This window comes from Crocodylus porosus, unplaced genomic scaffold, assembly GCF_001723895.1.
Source record: "Crocodylus porosus isolate Cpor-Errol unplaced genomic scaffold, CroPor_comp1, whole genome shotgun sequence".
NCBI lineage: Eukaryota > Metazoa > Chordata > Crocodylia > Crocodylidae > Crocodylus > Crocodylus porosus.
The window spans coordinates 36,404,803-36,429,766 of record NW_017728886.1 but is presented as its reverse complement, the minus strand read 5'-3'; the positions used below and the strand labels follow the sequence as shown (position 1 = coordinate 36,429,766).

At 40.9% G+C, this 24,964-nt stretch overlaps 1 protein-coding gene across 1 annotated transcript in view; it reads right to left on the bottom strand.

Moving 5' to 3' along the window:
* Positions 1-24,964, bottom strand: part of CUBN (cubilin) — a 251,865-nt gene that overhangs the window by 221,258 nt on the left and 5,643 nt on the right. Inside the window, exons 7-15 of the mRNA XM_019532506.1 lie at positions 16,529-16,655; positions 14,316-14,484; positions 13,563-13,694; positions 10,887-10,982; positions 10,119-10,240; positions 6,663-6,849; positions 4,174-4,292; positions 2,598-2,832; positions 959-1,140 (exon numbers count right to left, since the gene is read on the bottom strand). Coding sequence (XP_019388051.1) covers positions 959-1,140; positions 2,598-2,832; positions 4,174-4,292; positions 6,663-6,849; positions 10,119-10,240; positions 10,887-10,982; positions 13,563-13,694; positions 14,316-14,484; positions 16,529-16,655 — 1,369 coding nt within the window. The remainder of the gene's footprint in view (positions 1-958; positions 1,141-2,597; positions 2,833-4,173; positions 4,293-6,662; positions 6,850-10,118; positions 10,241-10,886; positions 10,983-13,562; positions 13,695-14,315; positions 14,485-16,528; positions 16,656-24,964) is intronic.

The window sequence follows — 24,964 nt, the reverse complement described above, 5'->3', positions numbered from 1 at the left end:
TAGATAGCCTCTACAAAATTGTAATGGAGAAGTTTATTTTTTTTCTTCTTTTCTTTCCTGAATGACTGATAACATTTGTGGTTATAATTGTTTCCAGTAAAATACAATTTCATGGGAAGCTTTCTAGGGACAAGTAGAAGGAATCATTCTAAGTATGGTGACTTCTACTGCTAGAAATTTCCAAAAGGCCATATTTCCTTTCCTTCCAAAAGGCATACACATTCTCTCAGCACCTAAATTCTTCAGCATTTTTACTAACGGTAAGTACTCATTGAAAACCCTTCCTTTTCACACTTTGGAAACAGACGGAGGTTGCACTTTGGGAAAGTGAGAGAGGGTGGCCTGTGGTTTAACTTTGTTAGCATTATTTTTCTGTGGGCACACCTACATGAGACGCTACAATGTAGTAGCAATGAGCTACCGAGCCATAGCTTGTTGCTACCTTTCAGTAGCATTGCCAGGTACTAACTGTGTGGCAACACTACTGCGCAGCAGTAACAAGCTACTGTGCAATAGCTCATTGCTACCAAGTAGTAGCGTCAGGCAAAAACCATGCAGTGATGGTACTGCATAGTAATGCTGGTTACTGTGCAGTCATTTAGTACCTGCTTATGCAGTAACAACTGCACGGTCGGCCGCACGTGTAGACACAGCCAGTGTGTCACAGAATAGTGTTTATCAAACTGTTCTCTGGAACCCTGCAGTTCCGTGATAGGTCATCACGGGTTTTGCAAAGAGGTCGGGGGTTAGGGAGGAGCGAGTGGGGAGGCAGCATGCTGTCACTGCTACCTGGCTCTGCGTCAGTCTTCAGGATAGGGGTATGGGTTCTGTGGCAGAGGTGATATAAAAGGGTCCAGTGACTTTAGGAAATTGGATAACTGCTGTCACAGAATGTTGAAATCTTTTTTGCAATAGTACTAGCATCACATTTTTGTCATTACTACTACTGAGATTTTACCTCCAGATAGTCTTGGCTGCAATTATCATGATGTTCAAGACTTAGTGTGCCAAAGGCAAATGTGATGAGAAGACCAGGATTGGTTGAAATGCTCCAATAACAATCTCTATTAGGAGGGTAGTTACCAGGATATCCTGGTGTAGATATTGAACCGTAAATACTTGTAAGTTCCCCACCACATTCTAAGCAGAAAAAAAATACAGAATTATTTTACCCTTTCATCCAACTTTCAGGGTTCACATAATTAAACTGTTATGCTGCTGGAGATTTACTGGACTTTTAGCCCCCCTCCCCCTGCCAATACATCAAAGAAGAATGTGTTTGTTTCTTTTAGGTTTACCTTTCAATAAATCTATAAATAATAAAAGCAGAACCCAAATATTTTCTAAGCTGCACAGAATTAATTCTATAAATAAATGGACCCTCTCAGTAACTGAATAGAACTACTGTTGGTTTAGAGCAGGATTGAATATCTTCTGACCCTCCTTTATGCCTGCGAAACCTGGACCATTTACCAGCGTCTTCCCAAGAAACTAAACCAATTCCACTTGTGCTGGCTGCAAAAGATACTAAAGATCAAATGGCAGGACAAGATTCCAGACACCAAGGTGCTTGGAAGATCAACTTTCCCCAGTATTTACACCCTGCTGAAACTGGCACAGCTACGATGGGCCAGCCACCTCTCAAGAATGCCTGACACTCGCCTGCCAAAGAAAGTCTTCTATGGCAAATTGTCAAACAGAGTAGGCTTTCGTGCTGCACCAAAGAAGCAGTACAAGGACACCCTAAAGAAGTCCCTGAAGAGTTTTGGCATCAACCGAAAGTCACAGAAGCAAATCGCTTGTGACCATCCATCCTGGAGGCCCCAAATCCAAAACAGAGCATTGGCCTTTGAACAGCAATGACAGTAAAAGCAATGAAAAAACACACAGTCAGGAATTATTTTTTACTTTTTTTTACTATTTTAATGTATATTTTACTATTTTTTCCCACCAAACTTTCTCTTCCCTTTCTTCAATGTCTTTTTCATTGCAGTTCCTCCTATGTGGCATTCAGACCTAATAACTTAGGAGTTCGAAACCTGAAGTGTCTAAATGTATTTGGAAGCAGACAACATAACTTTGTATCTTCTTCAGGAAATATATAGCCTGGTTCTTGGAACAATCGTGAATCTACTGTCATCAGGAGTTAAGACATAAGAGACAGAACACAAAACCAAAAGCAGATCATGACAAGTTGGTTGTATTTTGGTATACATTCTTATGCTGAAGGCACTGTTTTACCTTTTCTACTTTAGTCCTCTGCAGACTGACAATGACAGAAAAAGAAAATTTACCTGGTACCTGCTCAAGGTACCAGATATTTGCAGGAGATGAGGGAATCCATAGGCATAGGCTAGTAAACTTTTGGGGCTCTTTCACAGGCAAAGCAAAACAGGCTTAAAGACTAAAATGAAATTCTAGCAATGTATTGTTAAAAATTTGATTCTGAGTATCTAAAAATAATGCATCAGCCAATGTTTCTTCTTCCTTATTCGTCAGTCAAAACTATCGCTCAGCTATTGAGATTTATTAATGAAGTCAAATAAATTGGTTTTTCCCCCCTTTTTGCTAAATACCCGATGGCTCTTAAAACTTACCGGGTTCTCGAGACTCCCATTTCACTGTAAATCCCCCTGCATTCCCGGTGTGGTCAGAATGGAACCAGAAATACAAAGAATTGTGGCTACTAAAAAGCTCAGCAGGGTGAGATGAGCCACAGTATTTTCCTAGCATGTGCGCAGAGGCTGAGTCCCCATCATGAATTTGAAGGAAGTCACCATTACAGTTGTTGCTAGCTTCCAGTTGGAAGAATAGGAAAGTAATACGCAGGATCTAACAAGAAACAGGAGAAATCAGATCATTTCATTTTTACACCAGTGGCCTGAAATATAAACAAGAATGACTATATACTGTTTATACAATAACCCTAGACAGAGCAGATGCACCTGTCCATACAACTGTGCAAGTCTGTCAGGCAAGCTCTGGAGCCATTATGTAATTTCCTGAAAAAATCCAGGACAGAGGAAGGCATTAGATGATCTTGAGGCTTAAAAGAAAGGAGAGGAGATAAAGAGAAATCCAGACAGAAAGAAAAGTTGTCTGAAGTGGACTTAACTCCGGATGTCTTTAGTCTTATATATAAATATTTATTTAGGACCTCTCACTATAGGATCCTCAGAGCTAAACTTGATAGCATAATGTTAAAAACTTGAAATACAGGACGACCTAAAATATTTCATTACTGATTCACCATGATATTTTACAAACTAGCATCTACCCATCCTTTTTATCTTTCTTTGAGTTAGAAAATGTGGATTTTTTGTAGACATAAACTCTGATTTCTAAGGACCTACTCTGGGAAAATAACAGCATACAGAACTTTACCTAGGTCTTGATCTTCAGCTGTGAAGCTCCATTGAAATCAATAAGGTTGAAATTGAGGATGGGGCATACACTGTCGAATAATCAATTAATTTTAGCAAATTAATTTTTTGAAACTGTCAGAATTAAACAAAATAAAGTTCACTCCCCTGGCAAGAATTCTGGTTTGCAAAGAGGCAATTAAATATTTTGCAATTTGTAAGGTACATTTAGAAACTCAGAGCCAAAATTATCAAAATCTCCATGTAGCTATAACACTTAATGATTAATACTTTAAAAACCTAATATAGTTGTACATCAGTTCCTTTTACACTCAGTTAGTTTTTTCTTAAAGCCACAGATCCTGGAGTCAAGTCATTGTATTTGAATCTTGGCTTTTATTTTTTGTAAGAAAAATGTCTAACCCTCATGGAAACAAAGAAAAGCTTGAAAATGTGACCAAAGTGTGTTCAGAAATCTGATGGTAAATAAAAAATCCCGAATGTGTTCTTTTTGTTTCAAACCATATCATTCTGAGGGAGTTAACTCATGATATTTGAGTACTTGGAAACAGCAATACTGAATAATTACTGGTTGCAGGAGAGAACACATTGAATGTGAATTACTTTCAGTTTTTTATTACTTATTCTGATGTTTGAATTAATACTTCTTCCCTTGAACTGAAATTCACCCTCTGAAACCATTTTTCCTGACTCCAGTAACTCTTCCTGGATAGGGTTATGATTGTGCTGATGAATGGGTAGTTAGTCATTCCAGCAAATGATGATTTATTTTAGGTAAATTCTCAATTACCTTGTTGGGGTTAGTTCGGATAACCCAAGCACAGCTGACCCGGTTATCATATTGCTGACTGCTTGGACTGTTAGGGTAGCTGAATGTCCCATTGGAACCTGAGAGGTATCCTCCACACACTGGAGAAAAAACAGCAAAACAGATTAAATACAGCTTTTCCAGTGTGGACATAAATAAAGTGAAATCCTTTAGCTTAACAGATGGTATGCTCAATATATAAAACAAAAATGAAAAATAGTTGTACAAGAAGAATGGGATTTGTTGAGAGCAGAATGACCTTAGGTTATCTTAGAGAGAATTATTTTGGAGGGAAATAAGAAAATGTCTACAACAAAATGTCCATTTTTCAAAAAGATTTTGATTTTCTATAAGGAATGATGAAGTGTCCCTCCTCAGACCTGATGAAGAATGTCTTGCATTTGAAAGCTGGTCTAACTTCATTTCAACCATGAAGCTGGTCCAATAAAAGATATCACTCCCAAAAAATCCTTGCCTTTTGTGTAATGTTGGGAACATCAGGGCTACAGCATTAATCTAACACTACCATTTGGACTGAAACATTTTGGTTTGTCTAACTGTTTCAGTTTAACATTAAACCACCTGTGCTTGTGGTGGTCTTCTGACTCATGGGAATGGTAAATTCAGGCACTTCATATCTGCATTCTCCTTCTTGGCCAGACTACATCTCCCATGATATTTTCCAATCTCTCCTCTAACTAAGCTGTATAGTAGATCACAGGAATTGCAGACCAGGATCCCAATCTATAAAGGAAAAATGGACAAGAGACACCCAAAACACAAATCCCATGAAATTTCATGGCACTACTAGGCAGATTCAGTTTAATACCCAACTGCTTTAAAATATAATATTCTCATTTAAGTTTGCTAAACTGAACAAGCTTTTTGATTCAGGGAATGACAAACTGTTTTAAAGCTGATTATAAGTGTCCATACAAAATACTCTATTATTTTCAAATTTAAAATGTTCATTACTTTTCATCCATAAAAAAGTGATGTTTTGACTTTGGGTCCTGATTGGCAACTACCAAATATTGAAATATTCTCTGGCTCTGTTATGAACTCTTGTTTTCAAATGGGAATTAATAATAAAAATAATCAGGAGAAAAAACTAATTAAGAATAAAACATAACAAGATATAGCTCTAAATAGAACAGTGACTCTTTAAAAGGGTTACATTCTATATGCCATATACAGTTCTAATTAATGTTCTGCTTTCTGCACAGCAGTTTACAATATGTGTGAAACTGCAGAGCCAGAAAAACTCTGACAGACTGATTCTACTGGGGCACTCATTGGCGTGTCACACTGACATTCCTTAATGAAAATAAAGGGGAAAAAAGTATGCAACTGCAAAAGCAGTGCTAAGACAGATCCTTGAAATCACCCTATAAGCCCCTTGGCTCTTCAGCTTGTATTTCCTTTAATTAATTTTTCACTTTACAAATTTCTTTCAAGCTTTTGTTGTCAGCAGAAAATTTTAGGACTTCATTTCTCTCTACTAATCTCTGTAGACTGCAGTGATGCTACATTCTTGGCTGAGGACATACTTGGTCAGCTGCTGTTTTACAATGACCTGTTTCAATGTTTCTAGCACACTGTTATTCTTCTGGTTTTTAAGCCAATGTCTTCTTCCATCACTCACTATGGTTCAGAATTAGAGAGCCAGTTCATTAAGCCTTGCTGCAGAATTCAGGTTCCTACCAAGTACCACACTGTAATTAGTCAGCCAGAGGATGATAAGGTGTGCTGTCACTTAGAACGTCTATTTCTCAAATGAAACATTAAATGGAAGTTTCTGTTGTCATAAGCTGCTATATCAACTAAATATTAAGGATCCTATGACACTGCTTGAAAAGAGAAGGTAATAGTCCTAAATTTCGTGGACATCACTTCCTCCATTTTAAACATTCCATCTCTCTCACCATTCAAAGAAGCCTAAGAATTGGTTGTATTAGCCTGACGCATACCACCAGTGCACTCATAAAATCTAATTCATTTTTACAGCCTTTTAAGACAACCAAAACATGGAAACTACTGTATAAATCAGATGCAAACCTTATTCTGTTCTCATGTAATTTCTATACTCAGTTGCAAATCTTCCTTCTCACCTGGACATGGCAGGATTTGGGAGGCCACTTAGAAGACCACTTATCTAATTTTAGGATTTCAAGGAACTGGTCAAAACTGGTAGGCCTAAAACTTGACCAATCTGTTATGCTCTTGTTGAGAAATACATAGATCTAGAACATTTTAGCATTGCTGACCAAATCCAAGGATTCACTGAGGCCCATAGAAAAATTCTAAGCCTTAAAAAACCTTTGGGTCAGGACAGCCATCAATTTATAAAAGTTTTTCATTATAACTTCACCTCTAATCCAACCACCTTTTTTGGCTACCTGATGTTTACAGACTGATAATGTAGATTCTGGTAGCATGACTTCTCTCAGACACCATGCTTTTCATCTTACCCTGCCGAGGAATCTGACATTGAGGTCCAGTCCAAGTATTTGTGCATTCACAGGAGTAACCATTAATTCCATCAGTGCAGCTCCCACCATTCTGACAAGGATTGCTACTACATTCATTGATGTTTTCTGTACAATTAGTGCCTGTCCATCCCAGATCACACAGACAGAAATATCCAGAGAGCGTAGCCTGTAGGCATAAACCAAATGAAAAGAAACACAGTGAACTGTGAGCCAATTGAAGTAATTGATGTAGTTAATAAAATTACTTATATTTGCATTTGTTTTCAGTAAGCAGTGCCAATGCAGAAAAATAAGCACAGCACTGAGTCTTGACGGTAATTTATGGATTCTTAAAAAAAACCCTTAATAGGATTATGTTGGTCCTTCTGTTGTCTATTAAATTAAAGTTTTGTAGGGGCCTTTCAACTAACTTGAAAAAGACCAAATCAGTCTTCCTTAAGCCATCCAGGCAACAGGTTGCTGAAATTGTCACCCTAGAAACAAGCAAATCAGGTTATCTAAACCCTACAAGTGAGCCAGGATAACCACAGTTTATAGGTCATTTGGCTCAAGCCTTGTCTCTCTGAAATCTGAATATTTTAGAGAGGTTATGAGTAGGATTTAACTACTGCAGATAATCCCTATCACTAAGTCAAAGGAACACAGGAATCATTACAGTGGTCTACCTTGGACCAATGTCCTGTATCTAAAAGAGGCCACTAGCGGTTTCTTCAGAGGAAGGTACAAAACACTAGAAAAATGGAATAACATGACTACAGGAAAAGTTTCTTCCTGAGACCTGAAGAAGAATATTGTGATACTTTAAAGCTTATCTAAGTCTATCCCAATTATGCAGTTTGTCTAATAAAAGATATCACGCACAAAAAGTCTTGCCTTCCTAATCCATGTCTTTTGGTGGTATATGCTATGAAATAAGAGACTGTATATGGATTACAGATTTATACTAACCTATACAAGGTAACTATGACATTTCTTATTGGGCAAAGTTCACTCAATGCACATACATTTCAAATATCTGAAGTCTATGAGAGTGTAAACCAGGGATCAGCAACCTCTGACATGCATGCAGGAGCATGGCATGCAAAGTCATTTTGTTTGGCACATGTGCCTTGGGGCAGATGGTAGGGAAGGGCCTGGAGCTGGGGCTGTGCTGCCACAGCAAGGATCAGGCCCCTCGTGGCTCTCCCACCATCTGCATGGGCACCATTGTGTAGTCACTCCTTTAGTGGGATACCTGCCCAACCATACTACAGTGTTTAAGAATCAGGAAGAAACTTGGGCTGGCTTGTGAGTCCATTGCATGAGCTTCAACATTGCCTAGAGAAAGGTCAAATTTTTCATTGGATCTTCGTCCACTTTTCTGTGTGCCTACTTAGTGACAATGAGTTCTGCAGATTAACATTTTCATTTTTAACTATTTTAAATTATCTTCATTTTAGTTTCATTGTATGGTCTTCGTAAGTTTACTACAAAAGATAACACTTGTTTGCACCTTTGTTCTTTGCGCCGGTCTTTATTTAGTGTTTCTTTCTCTTGTCCTCCCCATTAATCACTTTTCGAAATAGCCCTAATCTTTCCTATTTACCACTATATGTAAACAAACCATTGCACATCTTTAATTCATTTTGGTGCCTATTACTGGACCTTCTTGCTCCTGCTATAAAGTTTTTGACATGTAAGCCAGAGGAATGCAATATTCAAGGTGGTGGTAATCCCACCATCAATTTATTCCATCAACATACGTAACAGCAGCATAATATTTTCACTATTTCCTATCATTTCCTTTGCAAGCCTAACTCCTTTTGTCCAGCAGTGCACAGTGAACGGAGATTTTTATTGTGACACATGTCTCTTTCCTAAGCGCAGGCAACTCCGGCTTGATGCTGTTTTGCTCAGTGCTATTTCTCTATAACGCTCATTTTACATTGATACCTGAGTCCACTTAGTGCTCAGCAAGTTTCGTTATAATGCTCATGGTCACTATCTTGGTTAGTCAAAATCTTTCAGTTTCACTTAATGCTATTTCTGCTTAGTGCTCCATTTTCTGGGAACCGATTAATGGTGCTAAGCAGTGGTTGCCTGTTTAGGACTGCAGCAGGTTTTCTAGTAACTGAAATATACATCTGAAAGGATCATTTCAGTTACTAAACAACCTAGTAACCTAGAAACCTAATGTAATCTGTTAGTATTCTGTCTAATGGTATCTTTATCTACCTAAAATAGGTACTTACATTGTTCCATTACTTTAGTATGTCTTGTTAAATCTTATTTTTTCTCATAACCGCCCTTTGAGGTGGCACAGTTCTATTATCCCTGTAGTAGAGATGGAAAGCTGTAGCACAGACAAGCTAAGGTCATATCTACATTGCATACTTACATTGCAACAATATAAAACTTACTAGGTTGATCCACACAGCCTCTCTCTGTACCTGAAAGCAGTGTAGTCATATACCCTGAGCCAATGTTCATAAGCTAATTAATTCTGTATCCCAGCAGTGCTTTTGATTGCCTTCTGTACCTTGCAAACATTGCCACACTTCTGTTTGAGGAAGTAACCCAACATGAAGTAGAACAGCACATTTGCAAATACTGCTCCCCAGTACTATATGTGATATAGACCTACTCTAATGCCAGATCCACAAAGGGGTTTGCCCAGCCTGAGCTGGAGAGGGGGCAGGTGGATTAGAGCCCCCCGAGGGTTGCTTTGAAAACTGGAAGTGGTGAAGCTATGTCTACGCAACAACATGGACAGTCTACTGGACTTATAAATACTGCCACTTAGTAGTGGTAATTACCTTTCCCAAAGCTCTGCAAAGCAACTCTGGACAGAACAGGGACATTAATTCAGGTCTTCCAAGTCCCATCTTAACAGCCTAACAAGGACCCTAATGTAGATTACAAGGAATTCCTCCATTACACTTTTGCTTTGCTGAAAATTGGCAATTTTTTCTTACTCTCTGTTTTTTAGATCTTCATTTCTGACCCAGCACCGAATTCTGACTGTTTTCCCCATAAACATTGTCTACTGATAGTCACTGTTGTATCGTAAGTTTTATTCTCCATTTACCTTTTTGTGTTTAAGAAGCCCTACTATCTTTCCTGTTCACAACTGGTGTGGCTGATTTACCATCAACCAGGGGAGCTGGGTGCATTTCACAACTACCATACAAGTGACAACTACATTTACATATTCTCATTATTGTCACATATAGATATAACAAACAAGGGACAAATCCTGCATTGACTTCTGTTCCTGTTCACTCCTATTCTATCCAATGGCATAACACTATGAGGAAGGAGACTGCAGAAATGCCTGTAAAAATTATGGATAACAGCACTATATAAACCAATGCAGATCACAGTTCCACCAGTATCCAATGGCTACATCTAAATATCTACATTTTTCTCTCCAAGTATAAAACACTGAGCACTTACTAAGCACTGCCCATTCACACAAGGGTTTTGACGCTGACAAATATCACTGAGGGGGATACATCCATTTGGTCCATGGCCACTCCCAGTGTACCCTGATGGGCAGATGCAGGCAGGTATCAGACCTATAGAGGATGAGACAAAGTATGCACAGTAACTAGGTAGATCCTGATTACAACAATTTTAGCCTTGTCACTAATGAAGCCTAAGACAGATAAGAAGCAGGGCTTCATAAAATGTTTTAATCTGTTAATGTACAAAATCTTTTCAAAACTATTTCCTTGCCCCATGTCCCAAGTGGTCACTCTAAAAGGCTACGTGTTTTGATTTGATATAGTTATTGAAGAGTCCAAAGTCCAAGTGACTGGACAGTCTGAGGACTTTTGTAGAGATGAGCCAAAGGAAGCTTGCCACTGGAATTGGGGAGCTGGTTGCAGAAAGGTAATTGTAAAGTGGCCCACATCTGCAACTGAACCTGGTGACAGAACCTAGATTTGTTCCTGTCAATACTGTGCAAATTCTTGCAAATTTTCACTTTGTTCTCTTCAAATTCCCAATCACCACCTCTTACAAAATCATTTTATAAAAGCCTATAATGCTAGACAAGCATGGCAGGCCACCAACATGCCCATTAACTTGCTGCCTGAAGGTTAAGTAAACATTCTAAAGATAAAGGATGTCTCTGACGTGTTGTCACAAACTTATCTGATCTGATTTAAATTTTCTAAAGACTCAGACCAAAATCTCTTAATTCCTAATAAGGCATATTACCTGGAATGGAAGTACAGGATGCCAAAGAATGACAACCTCCATTGTTTATTAAGCAGATGTCAACCTGAGTACATATTTTTCCATCTCCTTCAAAACCTGGTAAGAATAAGGTCATTATTAGTCCACAACAGTTCATGGCATATATGAGTTTGTGAAATATACTCACACAATCATCAAGGGAAAGATACTAGAATGCAATGAAAGGGGAGATTTTTTTACAGCAGCTGAAAAGATTGTAATAATTACTGGACCAGAGATTTTCAAACTTCTTAGGTTCTTTTACCTGGGTATCATGCCTTAAAGGCCTAGTCCTAATGTAATTTATTTTAGTGTTAATCCTAAGAATATTTATTAAAGAAAACAGGATTACATGCATACAAGGTTTTTATAAGCTTTAGTCATACCATCCCAGGATGCTCTGAGGTTTAACACACACAAAACTCAATGCAGAGAAAGAAGTGTAGCTCAGTAAGGTACACCCCAAAGTATTATTCATCAAAGCCTATGAACCAGGGGTGGGCAAAATATGGCCTGTGGCCTGGAACCAGCCTGCAAGGCCATTCTATCTGGCCTGCAGGGCTTCTAAAAAATTCAGAAAATTAATATTGATCTGTCCTTGGTTCCTCTCAAAATGAGAGGGGCAGTACTAGGGGCAGTAGGACCCAGGCAAAGCCTGATGGGCTCCCACAACAGCAGGGCCCACCCGGCCCCACCCCCCAGCCAGAAGCCACAGCAGGGGCTTCTGGCCTGGGACTGTGACACTGCACTGCGCTGGAACCTGAGGAAAGGGGGGGGGAGAAGTGGGGGGAAGGAGCTCGGGGAAAAGTGGCCTCTCACCCGTCCCATGGCCCACGCTCCCTGCTGCAGCCACTCACAGCCTGCACAGGGCTGTCCTGAGCAGGCACAGGCAGCCCCATGCGGGCTGTGAGAGGCTGCAGCACAGGGCGCCAGGCATGAAGCCACTTTTGCCCCCGCACTCAGCACCAGCTTGTAACCCGTCCCTGCTGCCAGCCTGGGCCCTGTGCTGGGTCCAGGCTTGCCTGTCAGGGCTGCACATGGTGGCAGCAGCTGCGGCCCCCCCACTTGCCACACCAGGCAGTGTTTGCTGCTGCCACCTGCCCAGAGCTCGCATGCTGGGCAGCCCAGAAGCAGGGGTGGCAAACACTGCCCAGCGCGGCAAGTGGCGGGGCCGCAGCTGCTGCCACCATGGCTCATCCCTGACAGGCAATCCCAGAGCCAGCATGGGGCCCTGGCTGGCAGTGGGGGTGGGTTACAAGCTGGTGCTTAGCGCAGGAAAAGTGGCCCCTTCCCTGCCCCATGGCTGGCGCCCTGTGCTGCAGCTGCTCGAAGCCCGCATGGGGCTGCCTGTGCCTGCTCAGGACAGCCCCGCCCAGGCTGCGAGCAGCTGCAGCAGGGAGCACAGGTCATGGAGTGGGGGAGGGGCCGCTTTTCCCCACACACAGCACCAGCTCATCCCCTACTGGGTAGCAGGGGATCAGGGCTGCATGCTTTCCCCCGCCTGTACTGTGGGGCTGGGAGGCACTGGGAGTGAGCGTGTACACAGGACCCACACCAGTGTCCCAGGGCTAGTGCTGGTGGGGTCCAGAGCGGGGCTGCAGGGGTACAGGGTCCCAGCTGGCAGGGGCTTTATAGAGCCAGGCCAGTGCCCCCATCTCCCTGCTGGTGCAACCCAGCCTGGCTCCACAAACCCCTGCCAGCCTGTGCTCTGCTCTGGGCCCTGCTGGTGCTGGCCCTGAGACATTGGTCCCAAGAAACTAGGATATTGGTCCCAAGATGGTGACCAGGGGATGGGGCACCTGTCAAGGGGTGGGGCTACCCATATAGCCCTTGATAGCTTGCCAAAACTGGGTAAGCAGCCCTCCGCCTGAAATAATTGCCTGCCCCTCCTATGAACCAATTACGGTCAGATGCATCAGATCAAAACATAAGCTAGAGTTTGTTTCCATTGAAATGATTCCATCCAGTTAGAAACATTTTTTTCAATTTTTTTTTTACTACTTCTATAATGTTGCAGTACTTCTCATAAAGCACTTTAAAATATGCAAACACATTATACAGACTCTGATCAACACGTCTACTGTTCTATTTACTTTATGCCTGGAAATGTGCTGATTTGGGAATCAATTCTAGTGCAATAAGCAATTAATTAGTCTTTTAAAGAACAGCAATACTTCTGGTTTCTGACACACAGGATGCATTTTTAATTAACATAAACAATATAATTACTATCATAATTATACAATTACTGCCTGCCAATTAATTACCTTTCTTTAGAAAAAGGAGTCCTCTAGCAAATCAGAAGACTAATGTTTTGAATGTTTTGCTAGCTATGTCTTGCTGGTTTGAAGTAAGTAATTTACATCATTTTAGAAGAGCCATAATCAGAAACCCACACTACAAAATGTTCATCACTAAGCTTTCCTAAAATTTAAGGCAGCTTTAGTTTATGTTGACTACAAATACTATATTAAAACAAAATACAATTGATTTTGGTAATACAACCCACCTCTATATAAATCAAATTACAGTATCTTAGGACTCTAATAGTACACCTTTTATGTCTTATTATGCAGTATGCTAAAATGTACAGAATCTTCATGATTTAAGAAAACTAATCTTGCAGAAGATTGACAGGAAATAAGTACACCGTTTTACCTGGTGGGCAAAGACCACAGTGGAATGATCCCATAGTGTTAATACAATGAACCATTGGTACTATTGAACAACCGCCATTCTCCCTTTCACATTCATTAATATCTTGGCAACTGTAGCCATTTCCTTGCCAACCTATAAAGACAGAGTATAAAGCCATAAAATGGAAAAAAAACATATGACAACCCTTCTCCTATCTTTGATAAGAGATTTTCTGCCTTTCCAAGTATAACAAAACATTATTTTTGAGTGCCCTTAAGACAAGGTGGAGGACTCAGATGGTTCCTCCTGTGGTTTATTAGGTTTAAAAGCTGAAATGTAGTCTAGGCTTTATAATAATTTAGGCTGTGTGGTATGAAAGAAAACCTTCCAGCTGAACACACTCTGTTCAGAGTCAAGAATCAAACACATTTTTATCTACATACTAGAAAATACAGATTTACTGTAAAAATGGTACAAAGGTTTGTTCTATACTTAATATTGAAAATTCCAAATTTCTGTAATCCTAGTTTGTACAAGATACCTAAATTATTTAGGGAAGTGTGATCCAAAAAGGGGACTTATAAATTCAAGATGTTGCAGCCAGAAGGGACCAATAAATTGTTTAGACTTACTCCTTGTGTAATAGATGTCAAAGTGTCTAATATAATGCTTATATAATACAAGTCAAAGCTCCTGACTCTGCTCAAGTAATAACATCAGTCAATATTACCAATGCTTCCCCTTGATGGCTGAAAACACAGAAGGCTATGATACCTGTGGGACAAGGCCCGCAATAGTAAGATCCTGGAGTATTGTAGCACCGAACAGGAGGATTCTGCGAACATGGGGGATTAGGAAGACTGCATTCATCTATATCAGCACGGCAGGCAGAACTGCCTGGTGGAGACATCCAACCGGCCTCACAGATACAGTGGTATTTTGGCTGTGAACATCATATATAATGTTATAAATTGTGAAACTTAGTACAAATCAAACAAAAGAAGTTGTTTAAGCTTAGGCAAATTACAAAACAAGTCTCGAAGTATCATGTGATTTTGTCTTTGCATGGGTTAAGTCAGTGGGGTAACTTTCCCAATCTATTTCTCCCTTTGAGACTGAATCTGTAAGGTATTCCAGTAACAATAGCCTGAATAATTTTTTTCAGTAGGTAAAAGAAATCTGCAATTTACCAAAATATACCAGAGAAAATGAACAGCAATTGTAAACTCTACCTAAACATAGTCAAAAGCAATCAGCTTGTTTTCCATTTAAGGAAAAGAGACTATACGAAATCAATTGGTGCCTCTCTTTAAACAACCTGCTCAGTAATCTGTGTTATGGAAAACCAGAAATAATTAAAATCCAAATACATATTTTCTTTAAGGGCTACTGGAAAATGTACTAGTGTTCAGACATTCAGAATGAATTGCACCACAATAAAAACAGATAAATAATCAGAGTGGCAGCCTGTCCCTGAACTTCTTTTTGAAAGGCAGCAGGCAGGACAGCATGGCACCTCAGAGACTAACTCAGTCAGAAAAACACAAACCTTGGTAGGCAACATGCTACTTTGTCAGATGCTATGCAGTGAATGAATGAGTTAGTCCCCCAGGGTACCTGCACACATGCCAGGAGGCTCCTCCAACATGCTGTAATTACAGTGTGTCAAAGCAGACTCGATTAAGCAAGTTTGTTGGAGCATGGTAATTATTGCACTCCAGCCAGCCTCCACGTCTCATGCATCAGCGTCCCCATGCTTCAAAATAGCAGTGGAGACACTTTATCTAAAGTTCATTTGATTAGCTTTAGATAAAGCAGCCCTACCACCATTTTGAAGTTCAGGGACCCTGATACACAAGACACGCCGGGTGCTTTAATTAGAGTGGCTTGAAGAGCCGCTCTAATTAACATGCCCCCCCCCTTCCCACCCCCAGTGCATATGTAAAAGCACCCTAAGGTGCCACTTTTCTCTGCCTTCTACCTGACTTCAGATTAACATGGCTAACTTCATTCCCCATATGGCCTCTCTGCAAGGAGGTAAGTATTGTAATAATTTTTTTTTTTAAATGAGGTGCTGCTCAATTCACAAAAGGTACGGAGGGGTGGTTGGAGTCTAATGAGGTATGCTCTGAGTCTAAAAAAGTGGAGAGCCACTGGAATATAGGCCATATCTAATAAAAATTTTAAATATTCAAATAAATGTGTCATCTTCTCACCTGCTTAAGGATATACAGTAACAATGGGGCTGATACTGTGCGGGGACAAATACATCTCAGGAGGTGCTAAAAACTCTCAAATCTTTCTTTTATGAATGAGAATAGACCCTAATCCCAACACCATGCAGCAACCAATATTTGGTCATTTTATATTTTAGTATTTGCTTTCTGTCCCTAGCTGATCTTTAGGGTGCGTATAGTCATTCGTCACGCCCAGTCTACATTCACACCATTTGGTTTAAACTGCATAAATGTGGACCAGAAGCAGTGCATGCAGCCATTTGCCACTCTCAGGAACAATGGGGGGAAACCTGTGTAAGTAACTTTGGGTGGGGGAGGGGCAGGTGGTATTGGGGACACTAATAGGTTTGCAAGGGGGTTGGCAGATCTGTGGGGGTGCCTGGCCAGGGGATGGTGAGAGAGGGTTAAAAAATAGCCCATTCAGGGTCATGGGGGTGGGAACAGTATAACCCTGGAGCCCAGGAGAATGGCTGGGCTTTCTCAGCCCTAGGGCTGTACTGCAAATGCATTTGCAAGATTGGCTTAACCCAGTCTCTATCTAAGTTGGTGCACCTACTCAAGTGCACTAATTTAGACTGGGCATGCTATTCTTTCCGGGATTTCAGGCCCCTGAATGGCAGGGCATTTAGATCAACTTAACCCTGGGTAGACTGATCTAAATGTAACACTTGTATGTATCCTCAGAATATGGTTCATTGGAATACATTTATATAATACGTTGTATGTAGAGATTCATATTTTATGTCTTACCTCACTGGGCTGCTTTCTGTCTGCATCTATGCAGACACCATGCTCACAGAGATTCTGAGATCCCCCTTGGCAGTCATCAAATTTTGAGGTACAATGAGGCCCATAGGTTTCTGGGGTACAGATGCAGCTAAGGATGAAAACACAGAGCAGTGCTGTAGTGTTTACTATCTTAGATAGTTATATGGTATAATTGTCATGGTAAAATAGCATTTCTCAGTCTTTAATATCTTTAAGAACACCTTGGTAAAAATGGAGACCTAAGGTAAAAAGTAGCTAAATTCACAAAGAAACGTATCACACAATGCCAAGTATTGCAACACCTACTTTTTAGATAGCTGTTCCAATGGGAGAACCCATAGCAGCTAGGGCCAGACTGGTAAACAACGTAGGCCTCTAATATAGGACTGATGATGATGATGGGTGATCACTCGTGAAGAAGTAAGATTGTCTTTCAAGGATCTTAATAGTGAGTCCGCAGGTGGCTCCATAGCCCAATTCTAGATCCACATGTCTTGTCACAATGAGAACAGGTGTTTCCAGAAGGGATGGGCACTGTGCTGCTGTGTTGGATGTTCTCGTGTTCTTTTCACCTGTTCCTCTTTTCCTCTTCTGTCTGTTGACAAGCTGTTTCAAAGTGTTGAGATCCCTCCCAAAGAGTCTTCTTTCATTTTGGTCGGTTCTGAGCAAGGGTCTCCCAAGTGTTCACATTGATGTTATACCTCTTCATGTTTGCCTTCAGGGTGTCTTTGAAGCACTTTCTTTGCCCTCTGCTACTTCACTGATCTTCTTTCAACTGTGAGAAAAAGATTCTCTGTGTGGGAGTCAGGAAAGTGAACAACATGACCTGTCCAGCAAAGTTGGTTTGGGATGATCATGGCCTTAATGCTGTTGTAATTTGCTTCGGTCAAGGCGCTGATGTTTGTGCATCTATCCTCTCAGTTAATCCAAAGGATCTTGTGAAGGCACCATTGGTGGTACTTTTCCAAGCTCTTGTGATGTCTTCTGTATGTGGTCCAAGTTTCTGAGCCATACAGCAAAATTTGAATGACAAACGTCCAAAGGCTGCACTTACACATTTCAAGCGGTGCTGTATTTCTACGTTGATGTCTGGCTTCCAAGATAGGCAACGTTTTTGGCAAGTCGGAGACAGAGTCATGAAGCATTCATTAACACCGACTGGGAGTTCTGAGAGTAGGTTCACAAGTTCATTTTTGATGGCAAAACTAACTCCACGTGTCCATGACTTCTTCTGATCCTCCTCTCCAGAAGAAGGTGTAACCCACACTTTCTTCTTTCAGATGTCCTTCTCCAGCATGTTGAGTTTCAGATAGGGCAGCAATGTCAATGTTGAACTTCCTCAGTTCACAAGAGACTATTGCTGTCCTTCACTTGGGGCAATCACTATTTGCATAGTCCATTAAGGTTTGTACATTCCAGGTTCCAAAAATCATTTTTGTTTCTTTGTGACCGCATAGAGGTGATCCCACTGAATGCAGTTATCCAGTCAGGAACTGATCGAGACAGACTATGTTTGGGGCAACTTTTCTAGCCCCCTCCCCACGCGAGGTGATCAGAGTGGATTCTAAATAGGAATGCTCAGTCATGGGTGCAGCTGCCGACCTGCTCTTACTGCCTCTGTCCTCAAACAAGACAACTGAAGCAAACACCCACCACCTATATGCTGGTCCATGACTAGGAACTTCCAGATCTCACAGTCCTGTCCCTGTTGCCACTCAGTGATCACCGTAGGACTTTCCTGTTTGTGCATATGAGATGTTTAATTCCCATAAGGAAGATACCTATGCGTGACTTCTTTTAACATGAGGATGTTGTCACACACCAAAAAATACATGGTCCTTGACAGATAGGGATGTAAATCCAATGGTATGGAAGCCAAGACAATTAGAAACACTTGATCTGCTGCAACCCTCATTCACCTTCACAGCCACTGAAAAGGGGGGTACACTTTTCTTCCGCCTGGTCTGCCATTGAGGGTCTTTTTGGACTACAGCTGAATTAGGTAACAAAGTACAAAACTGTGTACTTGAAAACTTCTGCTCTGCTTCCATTTGTACGTAAAGGTGCCTAACTTCCATGGGTGTTTTTTACCTTAAAGTTTCTCAGAAACAGAGAGATCTCCCTCAAGGCATGCTTACACCTCAGTCTTGATAGGACTCACCAGCCTGGTTTCTATTTTATGAATTAACCTGGTCAGGATCCATAAAATAGGCATTTCACTATGCGTCTCCGCTATGGGACTTAATCCTGAAGGCACCCTCTGTTCATGTCTAACTCACTCTGACTAGATTCTGCACAAAAATGCATTGATATCTGTCATAAGAATATAAGAATTGCCATTTACTGGGTCAGACCATAGGTCCATCTTACCCAGTATCCTGTCACAGGGTACATCTACATGTGAATTAATGTGAAGCAAAAAACTCAGGAGCACTTTGAGACAGAGTAAATTGCTCCCAGGCATAGTGTCTACATGTGCACCTGGGAAAGCAGCAATTTAAGCTGAGGCAGAGCAGGCCCCCAGCTCACTGGGCTGACCAGGTGCAATTTACTCCCACGGTCAGCATTTACATGTGCTTTTCAGCACAGTAAATTACTCCATCATAAAATAGTACTGTCCCCAACTTTGCTACAGAGCTAATTAGTCTACTCTGCAGTGAGCTGCATGTTTAGAAGCACCCACACAGTGACAGACAGTGGACACTGAAAGGGACAGTGAACTGGGTATGACCATTAGATCTGTGCAAAGCTTCGGATCGCGATTTGGATTCGGACATGATCTGGGAGATTCAGAGGCCGAATCTACAAACCCAGATTGAATCACTAGAAGCTTTAGGCTTTCTGAATTTATTTGGAGCTTCTGAATATATTTGGAAAAGATTTGGAAAAGATTCGGAAAAGATTCGGCAATTTGGCGATAGGGTATAATGGGGAAATCAATGAAATATCTGTAACTGTTGTTTTTTGGCTGATTTGCATGAAACTTGCAGGGATGGTAGCTCTTGCTGAGGGCATAAAGCCTACCAAGTTTCAAGATGATAGGTACAGGAGTTCCTGAGAAACTGGACCTCAAATGCCTAAAAGCAAAACTCATGTTATGCATGTGTGTTAAGCCACAGTGGAGTAAAAACTGCAGGGATGGTAGCTCCTGCTGAGGCCACAAAGCCTGCCAAGTTTCAATAAGATAGGTGTAGGGGTTTCTGGGACACTGCACCGCAAGCTGCTGACAAGCAAACTTGTGTCATCTGTGTGTGTTAAGCCACAGTGGGATGAAATGGACTCAGTGTAGATTAGACAGGGGAATTCTGACGCACGGTGACCTGCCAGACATCTGACTCGCGAGGTACCTCTGCACTTTTACCTGCGCTGCTACATCTCCCTTCCCCCCACGCACCCCAACCTGTCCCTCACCTACTGATGCCTCCATTTCTATTTTCACTGACTGGCTTTCTTGCCTGCATTGCATGCTAGGCCAGACTCTGGCTACTTTACTATTCCTTCCATCCAGGCTCAGGAGACACCCCAACTGCAGGTACATCCTCAGCCTGACAAAGGGTTTTTCAACCTGAAAGCTTCCTAAGATATATTTTTCTAACTATTTTGTTTTTTTTCATAATAAACATATAAACATAAAAAGCACAAGATAAGCCATCACATGCCACAAGTAACATATATCCAACACAACATCTTTACTTCTTGCTGTCAATTCCTTTATAAAAAGAAAGGCTCTGTGACAGCTCCGTCTGGGTACCTGTGATGCTGCTGGTACTACTGATGTTGAGCCAGCTAAGTTATTTTGACCTGCTGTCATTTACACTGGTGGACTAGACCGAGGCTGTAGGGGAGGAAACCTCATGGGGGCACACTGCCATGTTATGCAGAGGCCCCAGTGCCAGAAAGGGCACACCTGAACACACACGCAGTCCCACAAGCACCCATGTCACAGGTTTTGCCTGCCTGCAAACCAGAAGTACAGGGCCCCAGAACCCAGACTCCCCATGCACCTATCTCTTTGACAGCTGGCAAGCATTGTGGCTACAGCAGAGGTACCACCCCTGCAGTTCTCACCCCCCTGTGCCTTAACACACACAAACATACACACAGTGTCACCCGTGTCATGAATTTTGCTTGTCAGCAGTTTGTGGTGCAGTTTTCCTGAAACCCCTGCACCTATCTCCTTGAAACTTGGCAGGCTTTGTGGCCTTAGCAAGAGCTACCATCCATGCAGCTTCAGCCTGCTGCGGCTTAACACACACACGTGACATGAGTTTTGCTTTCAGAATTTTGTGGTGCAGTTTCCCAGAAACCCCTGCATCTATCACCTTGAAGCTCGGTAGGCTTCATGCCCTTTGCAGGGGCTACCTTCCCAGCAAGTTTCATCCAAATCAGCCAAAAAATAACAAAGTTATAGATATTTCATTGATTCCCCATTATATCCTATAGATGAATCTCCAAATCACCAAATCTTTTCTGAATTGATTTAGACAAATCGATTCGGAAAAGCAATTCAGATCTCCTAATAGAATCAGCCGAATTTGAATCAGCCAAATCTGAATCCGAATCAAATAGTTGCCTATTTGCATAGGCCTAACGACCAGGGATTTTTCCATTGTTCCTCTCTAACTTGCAGCCTCCAGCATTTAAGAACTAGTAAGTTCTAAATCAGAGGCTGTATCCCTAACTCCCACAGTCAATAGCTACTGATGCCTCTTTCCCCCAAGAAATTATGCAATCCTTTTTTGAATCTAGCTGGACTGTCAGCTTCTACAACATCTAGTAGCAATGAGTTCCACACTTCAGTGATATGCTGTGTGAAAAAAACCTACTTTTGTTAGCTTTCAACTGACTACCAGTTTCATTTTATGACACTCAGTTCTTGTTTTGTGGGAGAGAGTAAATAATAACTTTTTCTTATTTACTTTCCCTTCACTATTTAGGATTTTGTAAACTCTTATCATGTCCCGCTTCGAGCATCTCTTTTCTAAACTGATGGGCCCAGCCTCTTTAGTCTCTCCTCCTATGGAAGCCCCACCATAACACTAATCATCCTTGTTGCCCTTCATTAGATCTTCTTTAATTCTTCTATAACCACTTTCTATATTTATGTCACTTTCTTTTAATCCATAACTGCTACATGGGAGATGGTCATAACAGTGATGCTTTCACCTCTCCTTTTATCCACTAGCTCAGTGGCTAAAAACTGCCATGACTGCTAGGCTATAGGTTTGTTACCTTCAATTTAACCTGTAGTTAGGAGTGAGATAAATTGATCAATGAGACCGTTTCAGTCAAACTCAAAAGCTTTATTAGGATACGTAATAGCAATGATTTATTGATACTAATAAAGACAATCTTTATTATGCAGCCTGAGATTCAGGAAGAACAGGTCTGCCGGCCAGGCATCTCTGCTTTCCTGGGGATTCTCACTGAGTTGTTTTGTTTTGTTTTTTGCTGGGCTTTGGGAAAGGTTCAATGTGTTGCTTGCCCCATGCCCAATATTTATAGTGGTTGATTTGACATGCTAATCATTGATCTATGGTTGGTCTTATTTAAGTTTCTTTGTTTCACTGGAACTTTTGGACCTGGATAGAACCAGATCTTACTGGGCCAAGGGATCACTTTAGCTAAGGCTCTTATTTTTAGGTCATCTGACCTCAGTCTGTTTATCATCTGTTAATCTTTACTTTAATCAAGATCTTGTTAATCAATTAACATTTATATTGTTGAGATAGCAGAAGGACAGATTTCTTATCTCTTATTATGCCTTGCTCTTTGGCCTTGATCAGTTATTTACTAACTGTGGCCTATGGGCTGACAAGGCTACTTTGCTCTTTCCATCCTCAAGGCTGCCTTTGTATCTATAGTCATTTGAATATGTTAGCAAGAATATATTTATCATAACAAAATAACTATTAATACATTTGGTCACTTTAATTATTAACATTTTAGGATGCAATTATAATGCAAAGTATTTAGGATATAGACCCTTGGTTATTTCTACAGCCTTGGCTCAAGTTCCCTAAAATTGGCCAAGCCTGACATCCACACTTCCCCTGCAATTTGGTTATGCTTTGAATTGCATATGTTTGAGCAAATTATAGTGCTGTTTGTCATCCATAGCTAATGTTGCACAGGCCTATGCACGATTTACAAGTTATTCTGAGTGAAGGCCAGGATGTGGTTGATTTGGACTTTGTGGTGCCCACTGATGAACTAATAATATCTCTGTCTCTGGGTCACATGTTCAGTTGGAAAGCAAGCTTGATAAACTATTTGCAGATTGCTGAACACTGACTATGTTGAGCTGGCACTAATTAACTTACGTTTAAAGCTGGGATACTTTAATACTTAACAAGAATCTGTGGGAGCCAAAAATATTCTAGTTCACATGTTAAGACTGTCCTAACATATTAACACCATTTCATGTTCCTCAAGCACATATGGAGAAACAAAATGACAAACTGAAAAACCAAACCAAACTAAAATGCTGATTCTTAAAAAAAAGACTTGATAGACTTTAAAGACACTGAGGTGCATTTCCATACTTCAAGTCCTGCTCCAAAGGACAGATCAAAATCAAGGCTAACAAAAAACTCAGAAAGGTTATTCCAGAGAGCTAGAAATCATCACTGTATTCAAGATATTATAGTAAAAAATTAATTTATCACCCATTTGAAGTTGCTAACAGCAGCAATTCTTAAAAAGGAGGTCATGCTCTATGTAGTTTCAAATGAGTAATAAAACACATCATGTTCTTCTGCTACTGAATAGGATGCTGAGTTTTTTTCTTCTTCTTTGAAGTTACTTTTCACTGGATTCCTGATCATTTATAAAAAAGTGAATAAATAAATCATAAAACTGTCCTCACTAGGTATGGAAGAGTGGACTAGGATGGGAGGAGGAATGGAAAGGAAACAGGAAGATATGGAGCAGGAGAGCCTTGTTTGACAAGAACATCAAAGGAACGTATATACCTTTTGGCCTGGTATATAGGTACTGTTCATTTTTTTCCAGTACTGATTTGACACAAGGGGGGGACAGAAGAGACACTGAGGTCATCTCTTGGAAGCTGCCCTTCAGGAAACGACCACTTAAACATGAGAGGGAAATGGAAATGGGGACCATGTTATATCTTTTATTTCAGTAGCGCATCTATGGTGCTGATAGAAAGGTCGCAGTTATTTAAGTTACTTTAGGTTTAGCTTGTTTTACACACTGTCTAACAAGATGGACAGCTACAAGCATGATGAAAACTTGTCTTTTAAAATCAAAGTAAAGCTGACAGATTACCAGCCCAACCCCTGCCACCCATAAATAGTACTTGAACTGGGAGAAGAAGCACTGTGAAGGGATATTCTTCCTAAAAACTTCTTTAAAGCAGTGACATGCCAAATAAATATTTGTGGGGGCTAAGATTCTTAGGTTGAAGCTGTGAACAAAATGCTTTGGAGAAAGCTCTGGCATGCCGTCCAGCCTGTTTGTTCCCTTCTCACAGGAAGAGCTTTGTATTACATCTGAATGTTATGTATTTGCCAACTTATTTGCCACTATGAAAACATGCAGAAGAATTTTCAGACAAGCCTTCCCCAGTAAACAAGAGGGTGTGCTCAAAGGAACTGAACAAGGGCTGTCATTACAACAGGCCTGAACAGCACTAACATACCAATTAAAGAAGGGGAGGTGACATGGACCCCACTTCTATCCAATTTGTTGAACTGGGTAAATCTCTGAACGGTAAGACCCACACTCTGGAACTGCATGCATCTCCCATACATTGTCAGTGGGAGATACCATTTCTGCTCAGTTTCTGTGTACACAAACAATTGTGTATTACTTGTTATCTGACTTCCGTCTCAGTAGTGGCTGCTTTTGTGTGGTGGGTGCAGATGTTCCTTTAGGTCTGTATTGAGCTGTTATGAATATTGCTGCCCTAAAATGCACATTAAGACTTAAGCTTCCCTGGGGAAAAATACCTTTTTCTCCTCACTTTCTTTTTGCTACAGGAGATGATAATGTGATGTAATGACACACAAATTACAGCACTTATGGTTGGCATATTAGGACAAAGGGGTATGAAGCAGAGGCTCTAGTAGTGATCTATCTCACCTTCCCACTAGAGAGAGTAACCAAGATACCACCCAGTTCTCCCTCTCTCCCTGGACCCAAGATCTGGATAAACTAGACTACCATGAAAGATTAAGGTGTTCCTCCCACGCCCCCTCCCACCTCCCCCCTACTCCATAGGTATAAAGCTCAGACTACATTCTAGCTGTGAAGGAGACGTGATTCCCTTGACTCAAAACAGGCAAAATTGCCAGTGACTTTGATGAACATTTTTTCTGTGCCAGGACTTACCACATGATTTATCAAGCATGTTGTGATCACTCTGAGGCAAAAGTGCTACAGTATACTGATATG